At 40.8% G+C, this 19,302-nt stretch overlaps 1 protein-coding gene and 1 long non-coding RNA gene across 3 annotated transcripts in view; one reads left to right on the forward strand and one right to left on the reverse strand.

Annotated features, from left to right (window-relative positions):
* LOC307181657 overlaps positions 1-3,966 on the forward strand; it is a 57,055-nt gene extending 53,089 nt beyond the window's left edge. The window contains exon 3 of the long non-coding RNA XR_013826999.1: positions 2,811-3,966. This is a non-coding gene — a long non-coding RNA (uncharacterized lncRNA). The remainder of the gene's footprint in view (positions 1-2,810) is intronic.
* Positions 1-19,302, reverse strand: part of ZEB1 (zinc finger E-box binding homeobox 1) — a 194,141-nt gene that overhangs the window by 17,892 nt on the left and 156,947 nt on the right. For both annotated transcript variants that reach the window (XM_079912317.1, XM_079912316.1), the window contains exon 5: positions 2,496-2,698. In XM_079912317.1, coding sequence (XP_079768443.1) covers positions 2,496-2,698 — 203 coding nt within the window. The remainder of the gene's footprint in view (positions 1-2,495; positions 2,699-19,302) is intronic.

Here is a 19,302-nt window from a genome sequence, read left to right on the forward strand (position 1 = left end):
CTCTCCACCTCTGAACCCAGATTCTACTACTACAGACGCCAGGTTCATAGCCCCTGAGTTTCCAGGCTTCTTCGCCAGTCCCCTCTCAGGAGCCTAGGTCCCAGTCGTCCAGTGGGTCCCAACCTCCTGCACATGTACTGCTCTTCGCCTCCTTGCTCTGATTTATACTATGCCTTACTTCCTGGCTCTGCTTCCCCTGAATTCTGACAGTTAAGATTCTACCCATCTGTCAAAGGCTCAAGCTCTGCTTGCTGCGTGCTCTCCCTCACTGGACTCTCCCTTCTTCTGTCCTTCGTACAGGAAGGACAGAGAATGAGCACGTACCATGCTCTCCTTCACCCAAACCCCTGGCTTTGAAACCGAACATACGGTGACAACTCCCAAATGTCTCTCGCTCGACGTCTCCCATCCCCTCAATGCCAGGCCCTCACAGCCGGCCGCTCCCTCGATGGTCCCCACTGGGAAGCAACAGGCCACTGTCAACAGGCCTGCGGTGACGCCTGCATTTCTCTCCTGGAAGAGTCGGCCCTCCCCTCGTGTGTCTCTTACCTCTGTGAATAACCCCCTCATTGATCTGATCATCATTTAAGCCCTGAACTTCGGAGGAATCCCCGATCCCTCTCTTTCCCTCAGACCCTTGTTCAATCCCTCAGCAAGCCACCCTGCACCCACGGTCCCTAACGATGTTGCGTCTGCCACACCGACCACCTCTGGCCTAGACCACAGCCTCTAAGTGGGCTCCCTGCTTCCTTCTTGTCTCTCTCAGTCTACTTTCCACCCAGGAGCCCGAGCTGCCTTAGAATCTAAAGACAAAATGCAGTATCTTTCAGTGGCTTCCCTATCACACTTATTCTCAGAAAGGTCTCCCTACCCTGTAAAAAAAGAAAAACTTTCTATCCTCTTCCTCTTATTTTTTCATCATTCTACCTGCTTGTATAGCTTACATTTCGGTCACCTACTAATACACGCCTTCTACGGGCAGGGACTTGGCTCATCTTTTTCACTATTGTGCCTTTAACACCTACAACAGGCCTCATACAGAATCGAAACTCAGACACTTTTCAAAGGCCAGCAAGGCAGATGGTCTGCCCTTTGGTCCCAACCTAAATTGTTCCCAATTCTGTTTCTCACATTATTACATTTATCACAGCTCCTTTCTGACGTTGGTCTGACTACATACTTCACATATAAAACCGACTACCTTTGCAAAACCCATCGGACAAATCCTCACAGAAAGTGGCCTTCACCCTCGTCAGAGGTCTTACAGTTTTATAGCAGCATCTCCTGCCTTCCCCACCAGGTCCATCTGTCCTCTGAAGGTCCCCTCCTTTGACAAGGGCCCTCAGGGTAGACGATGTGGGGCAGCAGAGGCAGGACGGAGCTGCTCCCCAGACATCACCTGGCAGGCCCTTTCCCCAGGGCTTGTCTATAGCATGGTCATGTCGGGACACCAGGGTGGCAAGAGCATGCGTCTGTATTGTCCCTGACAAGACTCGTGCGGGGCAGATGCGAACAGATGGGCTTTGTCTTCCGTGTGTCAGTTTTCTCCCCTCCTGGCGCTCGCTCCACCCCAAGTGCCCTGCGTGGACTGACCCACCTAAGGAGAAGCTTGGTTCTTGCTCCCTGCCTGCCACCCTCCCACACCCCTTATCTTAGTTCGTGAGTGTTGTCCCCAGAGTCCTGAGAAGACAGGCTGACCCTTCTCATCATTCTGTTGCAGTTTTCTGGTTTGGGGTAACTTGTCCTCTAGGGGATCTGTGACTTAGGTGCACACAGAGCAGACTCTCATGCACTCAGGTGGACAGATGTTCACATCCTTGGATATAAGAAACTGGACATAGCCTCAACATACCCTGTGCAGCTGAATATTTACTTGACTTTTAAATCTAGAATTAAGTAGCTAAATTTCATTACTTGCAGTTGATAGTTATCAGGATCTTATAAAAGGACAACTGGCAAAAGCTTCTTTAACTTTAACCTGTACTTAAGTACAGAGCCAACAATTTAAATATAACTTACACTTACAGGATAGTCTTGGTCTGTGCTTCTAGAAATTGAGGCAAAGTGAAACAAGTAGAATAAACCATATGAAAATTGAATCTTCAGATTAAAAATGGTTTAGAGTCTAAACTTTAGATTTTTAGAGGCATGCAGTTTATGTAATCAGTTGTTTTCTCTACACTGAACATTCCAGTAGTATGTATTCTGAAATCCTAAACGTAAGAGAAATATTTGTTATGGTATAAGCAAAACAATTAAATTGAGATGAAAGGGACCTACCTGAAAAAGAAAACTTAGTTACCTCTAACATAGTGTTCATATGTGCTTTTAAAATCAGAAATGACCAGATAATCCAAATGAATAATCACTTTCCTTTCCATAAGGCTGTAGACCAGACACATCCCCTAAATTTTTCAGCATATTAAAACCCTCGCCTTCTATGGAGGGGTGAGTTCTCAGTGTGGAAATTTCGTGAATGCAGTCATTCCACTTACTTGATCTCTTCCTGATTTGTGGGAGGTCATGTGACGTTCGAGCTGGGTTCTGTACGCAAAGGTGTAACTGCACAGGGAGCAACTGAAGTTGTCTTCGTTCTTTTCATGGCGATATTTAATGTGTTCTTTCAGAGAGGTAAAGCGTTTATATCCTCTGTCACAATATGGGCAGGTGAGTAACTGGGAAAATGCATCTGGTGTTCCTGTAAAAGAAGGATCATATATTTTAAAGTTAAAGCGTTAAAAAAATATTGCCAGGACAGACTGTCAAGATGGCGGAAGAGTAAGACGCGGAGATCACCTTCCTCCCCACAGATACACCAGAAATACCTCTACACGTGGAACAGCTCCTACAGAACACCTGCTGAACGCTGGCAGAAGACCTCAGACCTCCCAAAAGGCAAGAAACCCCCCATGTACCTGGGTAGGGCAAAAGAAAAAAGGAAAAACAGAGACAAAAGAATAGGGACGGGATCTGCACCAGGGGGAGGGAGCTGTGAAGGAGGTAAGGTTTCCACACACTAGGAAGCCCCTTCGCGGGCGGAGACTGCGAGTGGCGGAGGAGAGTGCAGCCACAGGGGTGCGGAGGGCAAAGCGGGGAGATTCCTGCACAGAGGGTCGGTGCCGACCGGCATTCACCAGCCCGAGAGGCTCGTCTGCTCACCCGCCAGGGCGGGTGGGGCTGGGAGCTGAGGCTCGGGCTTCGGCCGGATCGCAGGGAGGGGACTGGGGTTGGCGGCGTGAACACAGCCTGCAGGGGGTTAGTGCGCCACGGCTGGCCGGGAGGGATTCGGGGAAAAGTCTGGACCTGCCAAAGAGGTAAGAGACCATTGTTTCCTGGTGCGCGAGGAGAGGGGATTAAGAGCGCTGCTTAAAGAAGCTCCAGAGACGGGCGTGAGCCGCGGCTAAAAGTGCGGACGCCAGAGACGCTAAGGCTGCTGCCGCCACCAAGAAGCCTGTGTGCGAGCACAGGTTACTATCCACACCTCCCTCCCAGGAGCCTGTGCAGCCCACCACTGCCAGGGTCCCGGGATCCAGGGACAACTCCCCCGGGAGAACGCACGGCGCGCCTCAGGTTGGTGCAACATTCTGCACCAGCGGCCGCAGGCCCGCCCCGCACTCTGTGCCCCTCCCTTCCCCTGGCCTGAGTGAGCCAGAGCCCCCGAATCAGCGGCTCCTTTAACCCCGTCCTGTCTGAGCGAAGAACAGACGCCCTCCAGCGACCTACACGCAGAGGCGGGGCCAAATCCAAAGCTGAGCCCCTGTGAGCTGTGCAAACAAAGAAGGGAAAGGGGAATCTCTCCCGGCAGCCCCTGGAGCAGCGGATTAAATGTCCACCATCAACGTGATGTACCTGCATCTGTGAAATACCTAATTAGACAACATATCATCCCAAATTGAGAAGGTGGAATTTGGGAGCAACTGTAGACTTGGGTTTGGTTTTATGTTTATCTTAGTTTAGTGTTTAGAGCTTGTTATCACTGGTTTTTTTTTTTTTGCGGTACGCAGGCCTCTCACTGTTGTGGCCACTCCGGACGCGCAGGCTCAGCAGCCATGGCTCACGGGCCCAGCCGCTCCGCGGCATGTGGGATCTTCCCAGACCAGGACATGAACCCAAGTCCCCTGCATCAGCAGGCAGACTCTCAACCTCTGCACCACCAGGGAAGCCCACTGGTAGATTTTTTATTGATTTGGTTGCTCTCTTCCTTTTAGATATTTTTCTTTTTCTCTTTTTGTGAGTGTGTATGTGTTTGCTTCTTCGTGTGATTTTGTCTGTACAGCTTTGCTTTACCATTTGTCCTACGGTTCTGTCTGTCTAGTATAGTTTTGAGCACTTGTTATAATTGGGGGATTTGTTTTATGGTTTGGTTGCTCTATTCTTTCTTTCCCCTTTTTTTAAATTACTTTTTAATTCATTTTTAATAATTAAAAACTTCTTATTTTAATAACTTTCTTTTCTTTTTTCTTTTTTTTCCTCCCTTTTCTTCTGAGCTGTGTGGCTGACAGGGTCTTGGTGCTCCAGCTGGGTGTCAGGCCTGTGCCTCTGGGGTGGGAGAGCTGAGTTCAGGACACTGGTCCACCAGAGACCTCCCGGCTTCAGATAATATCAGTCAGCGAAAGCTCTCCCAGAGATCTCCATCTCAACGCTAAGACTCAGCTCCACTCAATGACCAGCAATCTCTAGTGCTCGACAAGCCATGCCAAACAACTAGCAAGACAGGAACAACCCAACCCATTAGCAGAGAGGCTGCCTAAAATCGTAAGTAGAGAGGCTGCCTAAAATCGTAAGTCCACAGACACCCCAAAACACACCACTGGACATGGTCCTCCTGCCCAGCAGAAAGACAAGATCCAGCCTCATCCACCAGAACACAGGCACTAGTCCCCTCCACCAGGAAGCCTACACAACCCCACTGAATCAACCTTACCCACTGCGGGCAGACACCAAAAACAACGGGAACTACGAACATGCAGCCTGCGAAAAGGAGACCCCCAAAACAGCAAGTTAAGCAAAGTGAGAAGACAGAGAAACACACAGCAGATGAAAGAGCAAGGTAAAAACCCACCAGACCAAACAAGTGAAGAGGAAATAGGCAGTCGACCTGAAAAAGAATTCAGAGTAATGATAGTAAAGATGATCCAAAATCTTGGAAATAGAATGGAGAAAATACAAGAAACGTTTAACAAGGACCTAGAAGAACTAAAGAGCAGACAGACAATGAAAAACAGATAAGTGACATGGAAGATAAAATAGTGGAAATAACTACCACAGAGCAGAAAAAAGAATGAAATGAATTGAGGACAGAAGAAGAAGAGGAGAAAAAGAAAGGGATGTCCAAGAAAATACTTGAAGAGATTATAGCTGAAAACTTCCCTAATGTAGGAAATAATCAAGTCCAGGAAGCGCAGAGTCCCATACAGAAACATGTCAAGACACACATTAATTAAACTAGAAAAAATTAAATACAAAGAAAATATATTAAAAGCAGCAAGGGAAAAACGTACAACCAAGAGTACTCTACCCAGCAAGGGTCTCATTCAGATTCGATAGGAGAAATTAAAACCTCTACAGACAAGCAAGAGCTAAGAGAATTCACCACCAAACTAGCTTTACAACAAATGCTAAAGGAACTTCTCTAGGCAGGAAACACAAGAGAAGGAAAAGACCTACAATAACAAACCCAAAACAATTACGAAAATGGTAATAGGAACATACATATCTATAACTAGCTTCAATGTAAATGGATTAAATGCTCCAACCAAAAGACATAGACTGGCTGAATGGATACAAAAACAAGACCCATATATATGCTGTCTACAAGAGACCCACTTCAGACCTAGGGACGCATACAGATGGAAAGTGAGGGGATGGAAAATGATACTCCATGCACATGGAAATCAAAAGAAAGCTGGAGTAGCAATTCTCCTATGAAATAGACACAAGAGACAAAGAAGAACACTACATAATGATCAAGGGATCAATCCAATCGTAAATATTTATGCACCCAACACAGGAGCACCTCAATACATAAGGCAAATGCTAACAACCATAAAGGGGAAATCGACAGTAACACAATCATAGTAGGGGACTTTAACACCCCACTTTCACCAATGGACAGATCATCCAAAATGAAAATAAATAAGGAAACACAAGCTTTAAATGATACATTAAACAAGATGGACTTAATTGATATAAACAACAGAATACACTTTCTTCTCAAGTGCTTGTGGAACATTCTCCAGGATAGATCATACCTTGGGTCACAAATCAAGCCTTGGTAAGTTTAAGAAAACTGAAATTATATCAAGTATCTTTTCTGACCACAATGCTATGAGATTAGATATGAATTACAGGAAAAAAAAAACCATGGAGGCTAAACAATACACTACTAAATAACTATAACTAAGATCACTAAAGAAATCGAAGAGGAAATCCAAAAATACCTAGAAACAATGACAGTGAAAACACAACGGCCCAAACACAACGACCCAAAACCTATGGGATGCAGCAAAAAGCAGTTCTAAGAGGGAGGTTTATAGCAATACAATCCTACCTCAAGAAACAAGAAACATCTCCAATAAACAACCTAACCTTACACCTAAAGCAATTAGAGAAAGAAGAACAAAAAAATCCAAAAGTTAGCAGAAGGAAAGAACTCATAAACATCAGATCAGGTATAAATGAAAAAGAGATGAAGGAAACAGTAGCAAAGATCAGTAAAATTAAAAGCTGGTTCTTTGAGAAGATAAACAAAATTGATACACTATTAGCCAGACTCTTCAAGAAAAAAAAGGGAGAAGACTCAATAGAATTAGAAATGAAAAAGGAGACACGTGACACTGCTGAAATACAAAGGATCATGAGAGATTACTACAAGCAACTCTATGCCAATAAAATGGACAACCTGGAAGAAAGGGACAAATTCTTAGAAATGCGCAACCTGCCAAGACTGAACCAGGAAGAAACAGAAAATATGAACAGACCAATCACAAGCACTGAAATTGAAACTGTGATTAAAAATCTTCCAACAAACAAAAGCCCAGGACCAGATGGCTTCACAGGCGAATTCTATCAAACATTTAGAGAAGAGCTAACACCTAACCTTGTTAAACTCTTCTGAGGGAGGAACATTCCCCAAACTCATTCTACAAGGCCACCCTCACCCTGATACCAAAACCAGACAAAGATGTCACAAAGAAAGAAAACTACAGGCCAACACCACTGATGAACATAGGTGCAAAAATCCTCAACAAAATACTAGCAAACAGAATCCACAGCACATTAAAAGGATCATACACCATGATCAGTTGGGGTTTTTTCTAGGATTGCAAGGATTCTTCAGTATACGCAAATCAGTCAATGTGATACATCCTATTAACAAACTGAAAGAGAAAAAGCTTTCGACAAAATTCAACACCCAACACCCATTTCCCTCCAGAAAGTAGGCATAGAGGGAACTTACCTCAACATAATGAAGGCCATATACGACAAGCCCACAACCAACATCATTCGCAATGGTGAAAAACTGAAACCATTTCCTCTAAGATCAGGAACAAGACAAGGGTGTCCACTCTCACCACTATTATTCAATATAGTTTCGTAAGTTTTAGCCACAGCAATCAGAGAAGAAAAAGAAATAAAAGGAATCCAAATCGGAAAAGAAGTAAAGCTGTCACTGTTTGCAGATGACATGATACTATACATAGAGAATCCTAAAGATGCTCCCAGAAAACTACGAGAGCTAATCAGTGAATTTGGTAAAGCAGCAGGTTACAAAATTAATGCACAGAAGTCTCTTGCATTCCTCCCATTTACCATTGCAACAAAAAGAATAAAACACCTAGGAATAAACTTACCTAAGGAGACAAAAGACCTGTATGCAGAAAAGTATAAGACACTGATGAAAGAAATTAAAGATGATACAAACAGATGGAGGGATATACCATGTTCTTGGATTGGAAGAATCAACACTGTGAAAATGACTATACTACCCAAAGCAATCTACAGATTCAACGCCATCCCTATCAAACTACCAATGGCATTTTTCACAGAACTAGAACAAAAAAATTCACAATTTGTATGGAAACACAAAAGACCCCGAATAGCCAAAGCAGTCTTGAGAAAGAAAAATGGAGCTGGAGGAATCAGGCTCCTGGACTTCAGACTTATACTACAAAGCTACAGTAATCAAGACAGTATGGTACTGGCACAAAACCAGAAATATAGATCAATGGAACAGGATAGAAAGCCCAGAGATAAACCCAGGCACATATGGTCCCCTTAATTTTCATAAAAGGAACCAAGAATACAATGGAGAAAAGACAGCCTCTTCAATAAAGTGGTGCTGGGAAAACTGGACAGCTACATGTGAAAGAATGAAATTAGAACACTCCCTAACACCATACACAAAAATAAACTCAAAATAGATTAAAGAATGTAAGGCCAGACACTATAAAACTCTTAGAGGAAAACATAGGCAGAACACTCTATGACATAAATCACAGCAAGCTCCTTTTTGACACACCTTCTGGAGAAGTGGAAATTAAAACAAAAATAAACAAATGGGACCTAATGAAACTTAAAACTTGCACAGCAAAGGAAACCATAAGGTGAAAAGACAACCCTCAGAATGGGAGAAAATATTTGTAAATGAAGCAACTGACAAAGGATTAATCTCCAACATTTACAAGCAGCTCATGCAGCTCAATATCAGAAAAACAAACAACCCAATCCAAAACTGGGCAGAAGACCTAAATAGACATTTCTCCAAAGAAGATATACAGATTGCCAACAAACACATGAAAGGATGCTCAACATCACTAATTACTAGAGAAATGCAAACCAAAACTACAATGAGGTATCACCTCACACCAGTCAGAACGGCCATCATCAAAAAATCTACCAATAATAAGTGCTGGAGAGGGTGTGGAGAAAAGGGAACCCTCTTGTACTGTTGGTGGGAATGTATATTGATACAGCCACTATGGAAAACATTATGGAGTTTCCTTAAAAAACTAAAAATAGAACTACCATATGACCCAGCAATCCCACTACTGGGCATATACCCTGAGAAAACCATACTTCAAAAAGAGTCATGTAATACCTACACTGTTCATTGCAGCTCTATTTACAATAGCCAGGACATGGAAGCAGTAGTCTCAGTGTCCATCGACAGATGAATGGATAAAGAAGATGTGGCACATATATACAATGGAATATTACTCAGCCACAAAAAGAAATGAAATTGAGTTATTTGTAGTGAGGTGGATGGACCTAGAGTCTGTCAAACAGAGTGAAGTGAGTCAGAAAGAGAAAAACAAGTCCAAGTACAGGAATAAAGATGCAGACATAGAGAAGGGACTTGAGGACACAGGGAGGGGGAAGGGTAAGCTGGGTGGGACAACATGAGAGAGTAGCATCAACATATATACACTACCAAACGTAAGGTAGATAGCTAGTGGGAAGCAGCCGCATAGCACAGGGAGAAAACTCGGTGCTTTGTGTCCACCTCGAGGGGTGGGATAGGGAGGGTGGGAGGGAGAAGATATGGGAATGTACGTATATGTATAACTGATTCACTTTGTTATACAGCAGAAAGTAACACACCACGGTAAAGCAATCATACACCAATAAAGATGTTATAAAAAAAAATTACCAAAGCTACCACCAAGGTCCTCTGGTATGTACCAGACATTATTATGCTTTGTATTTGATCCTCAAAACAACACACTGATCTCCCCCTCTATTTTATAAAGAGAGAACGTGAGGCCCAGAAAAGGCTAAATAACTTCCAAATCACACAGCCAGTAAACGATGAAGTCAGAAGTCAAACGTGTGCTGTGTGACTTTTTCACTAAAACGTATTTCTTCTCTTCGTTTTCATGGTTAATTAGAGAAAAACGACACTCTAGTTATAGTCCTTGGAGAGTAAGCAGCACACGGACTATGTTTCTAAGACTCCCTTGCAGGTAGGTGTGGCCCTGTGCCCGAGTTCAGACCAAAAGAGTGGGGGCCAGACCAGGCCTGGCCCACTGAGACGCCCCCTGCACGGCTCTTCATGTTCTTTTTCCTCCTGAAACACACCAGCACATCTTCTGTATAGTTTTAGCTGGATGACTATTACGATAGCTTTCAGAAAATAAGGGCATTATGGACGAACTGTAGTTTGTGGAGTGAACTAGATATTTTTTATATATGGAACCATCTAAGCCTGCCAATCCTAAAAATGTAATACTTCTTTGGCCAATTAATATTTAACTAAGAGTAGATTTCCATATTTGATGTATTTCTTCAAAGAAATAAGTTCCTAAGCGACAGCTTATGGTAAATATCATCTTACCTTCATTTTGGATTTCTTACAGAAAAAGACCACCAAAGAAAGTTTCGGAACATTCTTCAAATGCTTCATAAACATGTGATTTATGGGAAATAATTTCCCATTATTGAAATTCAAGTCTATGTAAATTAAATGTCTTGCTTAAGGGCAGGCCTGCAAATACTAAGCTGAGCACCTGACACTACACAGCTAAATACACCAAAATATGTATCAAATATACAAATAAAATCAACCAAGACCCCCACGGTTTATGCTGTTTTTTTTTTTTGTTTGTTTGTTAGCAGTTCGCAAGTCACCTGGAACCAGAGTGTTTTTCTCCTAGTGATGACTCTGGCATGACCCCCCTTCTTTGGGGACTAGAGTAGCCACCTGAGGACATTTTGGGGGGGAAATCAAGTTATATTTTGTCTAGTATCAATTTCCTATTTGTACAGACAAGTGGGAAATCAACATTTGGGACACTCTCCTTGCCAGACTGTCTGTCTATCCTACTGGTCTCAGCGGCTAAGGTCAGAGTCCACTGTTACAGGTGTTTGGTCATCAGTACCACAGTCACAGTGTGATTCCATGGTTCAAGCTCCTTGTACTCCTGGGTCATAAGCGGTCTGCTTGCATTACATTCTATTTTCTTCTTTACCTTCATTAATCCTTCCAATCAGTAAACAAAATATCCATAAAATGACAAGTTTATCATATTCAAATAGCAAGTTCTTTTCATAAATCAGTATCTATTGAATGTTCATACTCATAAACCAGCACTGGAATATTATTTTTTAAAAACTCACTTTTTAGCAATGAAGACTTGTCATGTAAGGAAAAAAATGTTTCTTTTTAGAATTCCTATAATAAACTTATGGTAGCAATTCAATACTACTAAAAAAATCCAACCTATATCTGACCATTTTTTGAACAATAATTTCTTTATGTATCTGTGACCATGCATATACTTATTTAAAAAACATTTTAAATTTCTGTATCTTAAACTTCCTTTAATAGGCAGACTGATATAAAACCTGTGAAAAATTTCCTGATTTGTTCCCCACGGAACCAGAATTTGTGATAAATCCATCTGTTGAAGTTTCCCTGTTTACAACTTACGACATGCAGACAGTATGTTTAATCTGTTAAAACACTAAAAACCTAAGTGCTTCTGAAGATAATCACTTTTTCTATGTAAACAGATGTTGCTGGTGTGACAGAAAATCTACTGTGAAATACTGTATTAGCAGTTAAATTAGATTATATACCTAAAAGTAATGAATTCCTGAATTAAAAACATATTGAATAATAATTAGACAAAGAAAACAAAAAATGTTTTACTAATTCAGAACAGTTAAGGCCTCAATTTTTATGGGATTTTACTGCATTGATTTGTAACAATGGACTTTACAAAGTTGAACCTTATTTGATCTATGCAATGGAACGTTTCTTTAGTTTTCATTATTTTCTTTCATGGATACTTTCTGAAATCCTCTTTGTTACACAGTTATACACATCTGCATTTAAAATGTTCTGTTTCCCTTTCATATCTATGGTAAGCTACTGCTTCTTCAGGTGAAATGTTATCACATTTTCTTTAAGAGAAAAACAACCAAGAAACAAAAGTAGAAAACGAAGGCCCGACAGGATTATAATGCCAATAACTACGGACTCTGCAAATATGCAAACAGATCAACAGAACGCATATCATTAAGCTGAAATGCAGTGTCCCCGGGGGTAATTACTTATAGTTTTCAGAAACGTGTCCTTTTGCCACACTGCAGGAAACAATTCCTAGAGTACCCTACTTCTTTTTCCTTTGTCACCAAATTAGTTACAGAAATCCTATCTATTCTGGAGTGAAACTTCTCTTTCTCCTCTTTTGCATAGCTGATTCCTGATTTAAGGAAGGTACAGTTGACTCTTCACAATGGAATCTGTTTTGTTTTCTGTACCATCCTTCTCGATTTCCTTCAAACATTTAAAAGTTGATTGATACAACACCATTTACACTAGCACCAAAAATACTTAGGCATAAATCTAACAAATTATGTATAAGATTTATTGGAGTAAAACTACAAAAGTCTGATGAATAAAATCAAAGAACTAAATAAATGGAGAGATATTCCATGTTCATAGATACTCAACATTGACTCAATATTGTCAAGATGTCAGTTCTCCCCAACTAGGTCTACAGAGTCAATGTAATCCCAATCAAGTTATTTTATGGATAATGACAGACATTCTAAGTTTATACAGAGAGGCAAGAGACCCAGAAGAGGCAACATAACATTGAAGGTGAAGAGTAACGTTGGGAGACCAACACTATCTGACTTCAAGGCTTACTATGTAGCTATAATATTCAAGAAAGTGTGGTGTTGGTGAGAGAACAGACAAATGGGTCAGTGGAACAGAATAGACAGCCCAAAAAGCAAAGGCAACTGGTCATCCACATACCAAAAAAAAATGTAAACACAGACCTTACACCCTTTACAAAACTCAAAATGGATCACAGACAACAACAGAAGAAAACCTATGTGATCTTGGGTATGGTAATGCCAGTTTAGATACCAAAGGCATGAGCCATGAAAGAGATACTTGATATGCTGGACTTCATTAAATGAAAAAGTTCTGTTCCATGAAAGACAATAACAAGAGAACCAAAAGAGAATTAGAAGATAAGCCATGGACTGGGAAAACTATTTTCAAATGACACATCTGAAAAAGGACTAGTATCCAAAATATACAAAGAATTCTTAAAACTCACTGCTAAGAAATCAAATAATTTAATTAAAAAAATGGGCCAAATCATAGCCCCCTTCCTCCTCCAACTTCATGACGGAGAATCAGGAAATCAACACTGGAACTACTGAGTTCAAGAATACATACTTGAGATTAAAGTAAACCTGGAGGACAAGATGGTGGAGTAGAAGGACCTGAGCTCACCTCCTCTCACAAAGACAGAAAAATCACAACTAACTGCTAAACAACCATCAACAAAAAAGGGCTGGAACCTACCAAAAAAGATAATTCTACTTCCAAAGACAAAGCCACAACGAGATGGTAGAAGGGGCACATTCGCAATACAATCAGATCCCATACTAATTATTTTCTAGTTTGACCCACAAACTAGAAAATAACTATATCACAGAGGTTCTCTCACAGGAGTGAGAGTTCTGAGCCCCACGTCAGGTTCCCCAGTCTGGAGGTCTTGCATTGGTAGGAGAAGCCCCCAGAGCATTTGGCTTTTAAGGCCAGTGGGGCTTGACTGCAGGAACTCCACAGGACTGGGGAAACAGAAGCACCACTCTTGTGCCACAGGGCACAAATAAGGTCTCATGTGAGCTGGGACATGGGAAAGAGTAGTGACTTCATAGGACCCTGGGCGAGACCTACCTGCTAGTCTTGGAGGGGTCTGCTGGGGAGGTGAGGGATGGCTGTGGCTCACTGTGGGTAAAAGGACACTGGCGGCAGAGGTACCAGGGGGTACTCATTGGCATGAGCTGTCCTGGAGGCCGCCATTTTGACACCAAGACCTGGCCCCACCAAACAGCCCTTAGGTTCCAGTGCTGGCACGCCTCAGGCCAAACAACCTGCAGGGTGGGAACACAGCCCCACCCATCAGCAGACAGGCTGCCTAAAGTCATCCTGAGCCACAGCCACCTCTAAACACACTCCTTGACACGGCCCTGCCACCAGAGGGACAAGACCCAGCTCCACCCACCAGTGGGCAGGCACCAGTCCCTCCCACCAGGAAGCCTGCACAAGCCCCATGACCATTCCTCACTCACCAGGGGGCAGACACCAGAACCAAGAGGAACTACAATCCTGCGGTCTGTGGGACCTCAAACACACAAAGTGACACAAAATGAGATGGCAGAGGAATATGTTTCAGATGAAGGAACAATATAAAACCCCAAAAGAATAATTACATGAAGTGACAGACAATCTACCTGAAAACAAATTCACAGTAATGATAGTAAAGATGATCCAAGATCTCAGAAAAAGAATGGAGGCACAGACCAAGAGGATACAAGAAATGTTTAACAAAGAGCTAGAAGATTTAAAAAACAAACAGAGTTGAACAATACAATAAATGAAATGACAAATATGCCAGAAAGAGTCAATAGCAGAATAAATGATGCAGAAGGATGGATAAGTGAGCTGAAGACAGAATGGTGGAAATCACTGCTGCAGAACAGAATAAAGAAAAAAGAATGAAAAGAAATGACAGCCTAAGAGACCCCTGGGACAACACTAAACGCACCAACATTTGCATTATAGGGGTCCTAGAAGGAGAAGAGAGAGACAAAGGGCCTGAGAAAGTATTTGAAGAGATAATAGTTGAAAACTTCCTTAACATGGGAAAGGAAACAGTCACCTAAGTCCAGGAAGTGCAGAGAGTCCCATAAGGGAAAAACCCAAGGAGGAATATGCAGAGACATGTTAATCAACTTGACAAAAATGAAAGATAAAGATAAAATATCAAAAGCAACAAGGGAAAAGCAACAAATAACATACAAGGGAATCCCCATAAGGTTATCAGCTGGTATTTCAGCAGAAACTCTGCAGGCCAGAATGGAGTGGCAGGATATATTTAAGTGGTGGAAGGGAAAAACCTACAACCAAGAATACTCAGCAAGGCTCTTGTTCAGAGTCGATGCAGAAATCAAAAGCTTTACAGACAAGCAAAAGCTAACAGAATACGGCACCACCAAACCAGCTTTACAACAAAGGCTAAAGAAACTGTTCTAGGCAGAAAAGAAAAGCCCATGAGAGAAAACAAGAAAATTATGAATGGGAAAGCTGACTGGTCAAGGCAAATATACAGTAAAGGTAGGAAATCGTCCACTCACAAACATGCTATCAAAACCAGCAATCATGAGAAGAGGAGAGTACAATGCAGGATATTTGGAAATGCATTTGAAATTAAGAGACCAGCAACTTAAAACAATCTTGTATATACATACATAGACTGCTGTATCAAAACCTCATGGTAACCGCAAACCAAGAATCTACTTATAGATAGATCCAACACCTATGGGGTGCAGCAAAAGCAGTTCTAAAGAGGGAAGTTCATAGCAATACAGTCTTATCTCAGGAAACAAGAAAAATCCCCAATAAACAACCTAACCTTACACCTAAAGCAACTAGAGAAATAAGAACAAAAAAACCCCAAAGTTAGCAGGAGGAAAGAAATCATAACGATCAGAGCAGAAATAAATGAAATAGAGACGAAGAAAACATTAGAAAAGATCAATGAGACTAAAAGCTGGCTCTTTGAAAAGATAAACAAAATAGATAAACCTTTAGACAGACTAATCGAGAAAAAAAGGGAGAGGGCTCAAATCAATAAAATTAGAAATGAAAAAGGAGAAGTTACAATGGACACACCACAGAAATACAGAGGATCTTAAGAGACTACTACAAGCAACTATATGCCAATATAATGGACAACCTAGAAGAAATGGACAAATTCTTAGAAAGGTACAATCTCCCAAAAATGAACAAGGAAGAAATTGAAAATATGAACAATAATCACAAGCACTGAAACTGAAACTGTGATTAAAAAATTCCCAATAAACAAAAGTCCAGGACCAGATAGCTTCACAGGGGAATTCTATCAAACATTTAGAGAAGAGTTAACACCTATCCTTCTGAAACTGTTTCAAAAAATTGCAGACGAAGGAACCCTCCAAAATTCATTCTATGAGGTCAACATCACCGTGATACCAAAACCAGACAAAGATACCACAAGAAAAGAAAATTACAGGCCAATCTCATAGATGAACATAGATGCAAAAATCCTCAACAAAAAAAAAATACTGGCAAACAGAATCCAACAATACATTAAAAGGATCATGCACCATGATCAAGTGGGATTTATCCCAGGGATGCAAGGATTTTTCAGTACCCACAATTATTCAGTGTGATACACCACATTAACAAATTGAAGGAAAAAAACCATATGATCATCTCAATAGAAAAATCTTTTGGCAAAATTTCAACACCCATTTAAGATAAAAACTCTCCAGAAAGTGGGCATAGAGGGAATATACCTCAACATAATAAAGGCCATATATGACCAACCCACAGCTAACATTATACTCAGTGGTGAAAAGCAGAAAGCATTTCTTCTAAGATCAGGAACAAGACAAGGATGTCTACTCTCACCACTTCTATTCAACCTAGTTTTGGAAGTCTTAGCCATAGCAATCAGAGAAGAAAAAAAATAGCAGGAATCCAAGTTGGAAAGGAAGAAGTAAAACTGTCACTGTTTGCAGATGACATGATACTATACATAAAAAATCCTAAAGATGCTACCAGAAAACTACTGGAGCTCGTCAATGGATTCAGTAAAGTTGCAGGACACAAAATTAATGCAGAGAAATCTGTTGCATTCCTATACACTAACAACGAAAGATCAGAAAGAGAAATTAAAGAAACAATACCATTTACCAGTGCATGAAAAAAGAATAAAATACCTAGGAATAAACCTACCTAAGGAGGCAAAAGACCCGTATGCAGAAAACTGTAAGATGCTGATGAAAGAAACTGAAGATGACACAAACAGATGGAAAGACATACCATATTCTTGGATTGGAAGAATCAATATTGTCAAAATGACTCTACTATACCCAAGGCAATCTACAGATTCAATGCAATCCCGATCAAATAACTAATGGCATTTTCTGCAGATCTAGAACAAAAACCTTAAAATCTGTATGGAAACACAAAAGACCCTGAATAGCCAAAGGAATCTTGGGAAAGAAAAACAGAGCTGCTGGAGGAAGCAGGCTGACTGATACTATAAAGCTACAGTCATCAAAACAGTATGGTACTGGCACAAAGACAGAAATACAGATAAATGGAACAGGATAGAAAGCCCAGAAATAAACCCACACCCCTATGGTCAATCTATGACAAAGGAGGCAAGAATATACAATGGAGAAAAGACAGTCTCTTTAATAAATGGTGCTGGGAAAAGTGGAGAGCTACGTGTAGAAGCATGAAATTAGAACATTCTCTAATAGCATACACAAAAATAAACTCGGAATTCATTAAAGACCTAAATGTAAGTCTGGATACTATAAATCTCTTAGAGGAAAACATAGGCAGAACATTGTTTGACATAAATTGCAGTAATACCTTTTTGGATCCACCTCCTAGAGTAACGAAAATAAAAACAAAAATAAACAAATGGGACCTAATTAAACTTAAAAGCTTTTGCACAGCAAAGGAAACCATAAAGAAAATGAAGACAACCCACAGAATGGGAGAAAGTATTTGCAAATGAAGTGAACGACAAGGGTTTCATCTCCAAAACATACAAACAGCTCATGCAGCTCAATATCGAAAAAACAAACAACCCAATCAAAAAAATGGGCAGTAGATCTAAATATACATTTCTCCAAATATATGTTTACATTTAGAGAAATGTATATTTCTCCAATATACAAATGTATGTTTATCTATTTTATCTTTCAAAGAAGATATACAGATGGCCAAAAAGCAAATGAAAAGATGCTCCACATCACTAATTATTAGAGAAATGAGAATCAAAACTACACTGAGGTATCACCGTTCAGAATGGCCATCATCAAAAAATCTACAAACAATAAATGCTGGAGAGGATGTGGAGAAAAGGGAACCCTCTTGCACTGTTGGTGGGAATGTAAACTGATACAGCCACTATGGAGGTTCCTTAAAAAACTAAAAATAGAGCTACCATATGATTCAGCGATCCATCTCCTGGGCATATATCCAGAGGAAATCATACTTCAAAAAGGTACATGCACCCCAGTGTTCACTGCAGCACTATTTACAAGAGCCAGGACATGGAAGCATCCTAAGTGTCCATCGACAGAGGAATGGATAAAGATGATGTGGTGTATATATATAGGTATATATACACAATGGAATATTACTCAGCCATAAAAAAGAATGCAATAATGCCATTTGCGGCAACATGGATGGATCTAGAGATTATCATACTAAGTAAGTTAGACAGAGAAAGATAAATATCAAAGGATATAATTTATATGTGGAATCTAAAAAATAGTACAAATGAACTTATTTACAAAAGAGAAACAGACTCACAGACTTTGAAAACAAACTTACGGTTACCAAAAGGGAAAGGCGGGGGTGGGATAAATGAGATTGGGATTCACATGTGCACACTACTATATATAAAACAGACAACCAACAAGGATCTACTGCACGGCACAGCGGACTCTACTCAATACTCTGCAATGACCTATATGGGAAAAGAATCTGAAAAAGAATAGATATGTATATGTATAACTATATAACTTTGCTGTACACCTGAAGCTAACACAACATTGTAAATCAACTAACTCCAATATAAAGTTAAAAAATTAAAAAAATGGGCCAAGGACTTTGTCACCTCATCAAAGAAGATATACAGATGACAAATAAGTGTGAAAAGATGCTGCACATAATATTTCATTAGGGAAATACAAACTAAAACAGCAAGACACCACTACACACTATTAGAATGGCCAAAATCGGGAACACTGAGAACGAGAAATATTGGCCATGATGTGGAGCAACAGGAACTCTCATCATTGCTGGTGGAATGGAAAGTGGTGCAGCCACTCGGGATGATAGTTTGGCCGTTTCCTCTAGAACTAAGCATACTCTTATCATATAATCCAGCAATTGTGCACCTTGGTATTTACCCAAAGGAGCTGAAAACTTATTTCCAGACCAAAATCTGTGCACGAATGTTTACAGCAGCTTCATTCATCATTGCCAAAACTTGGAAGCAACCAAGAAGGTGTCCTTCAGTAGGTGAATGGATAAATAAAATGCAGTACGTCCAGACTATGGAATATCATTCAACGTTTAGAAGAAATGAGTTATCAATCCATGAAAAGACACAGAGGAAAGTTAAATGCATAACTACGTGAAAGAAGCCAATTTGAAAAGGCTATATGACTATATACTATATGACTCCAACTGTAAGA

Source organism: Stenella coeruleoalba, assembly GCF_951394435.1.
Source record: "Stenella coeruleoalba genome assembly, chromosome: 2".
Taxonomy (NCBI): Eukaryota; Metazoa; Chordata; class Mammalia; order Artiodactyla; family Delphinidae; genus Stenella; species Stenella coeruleoalba.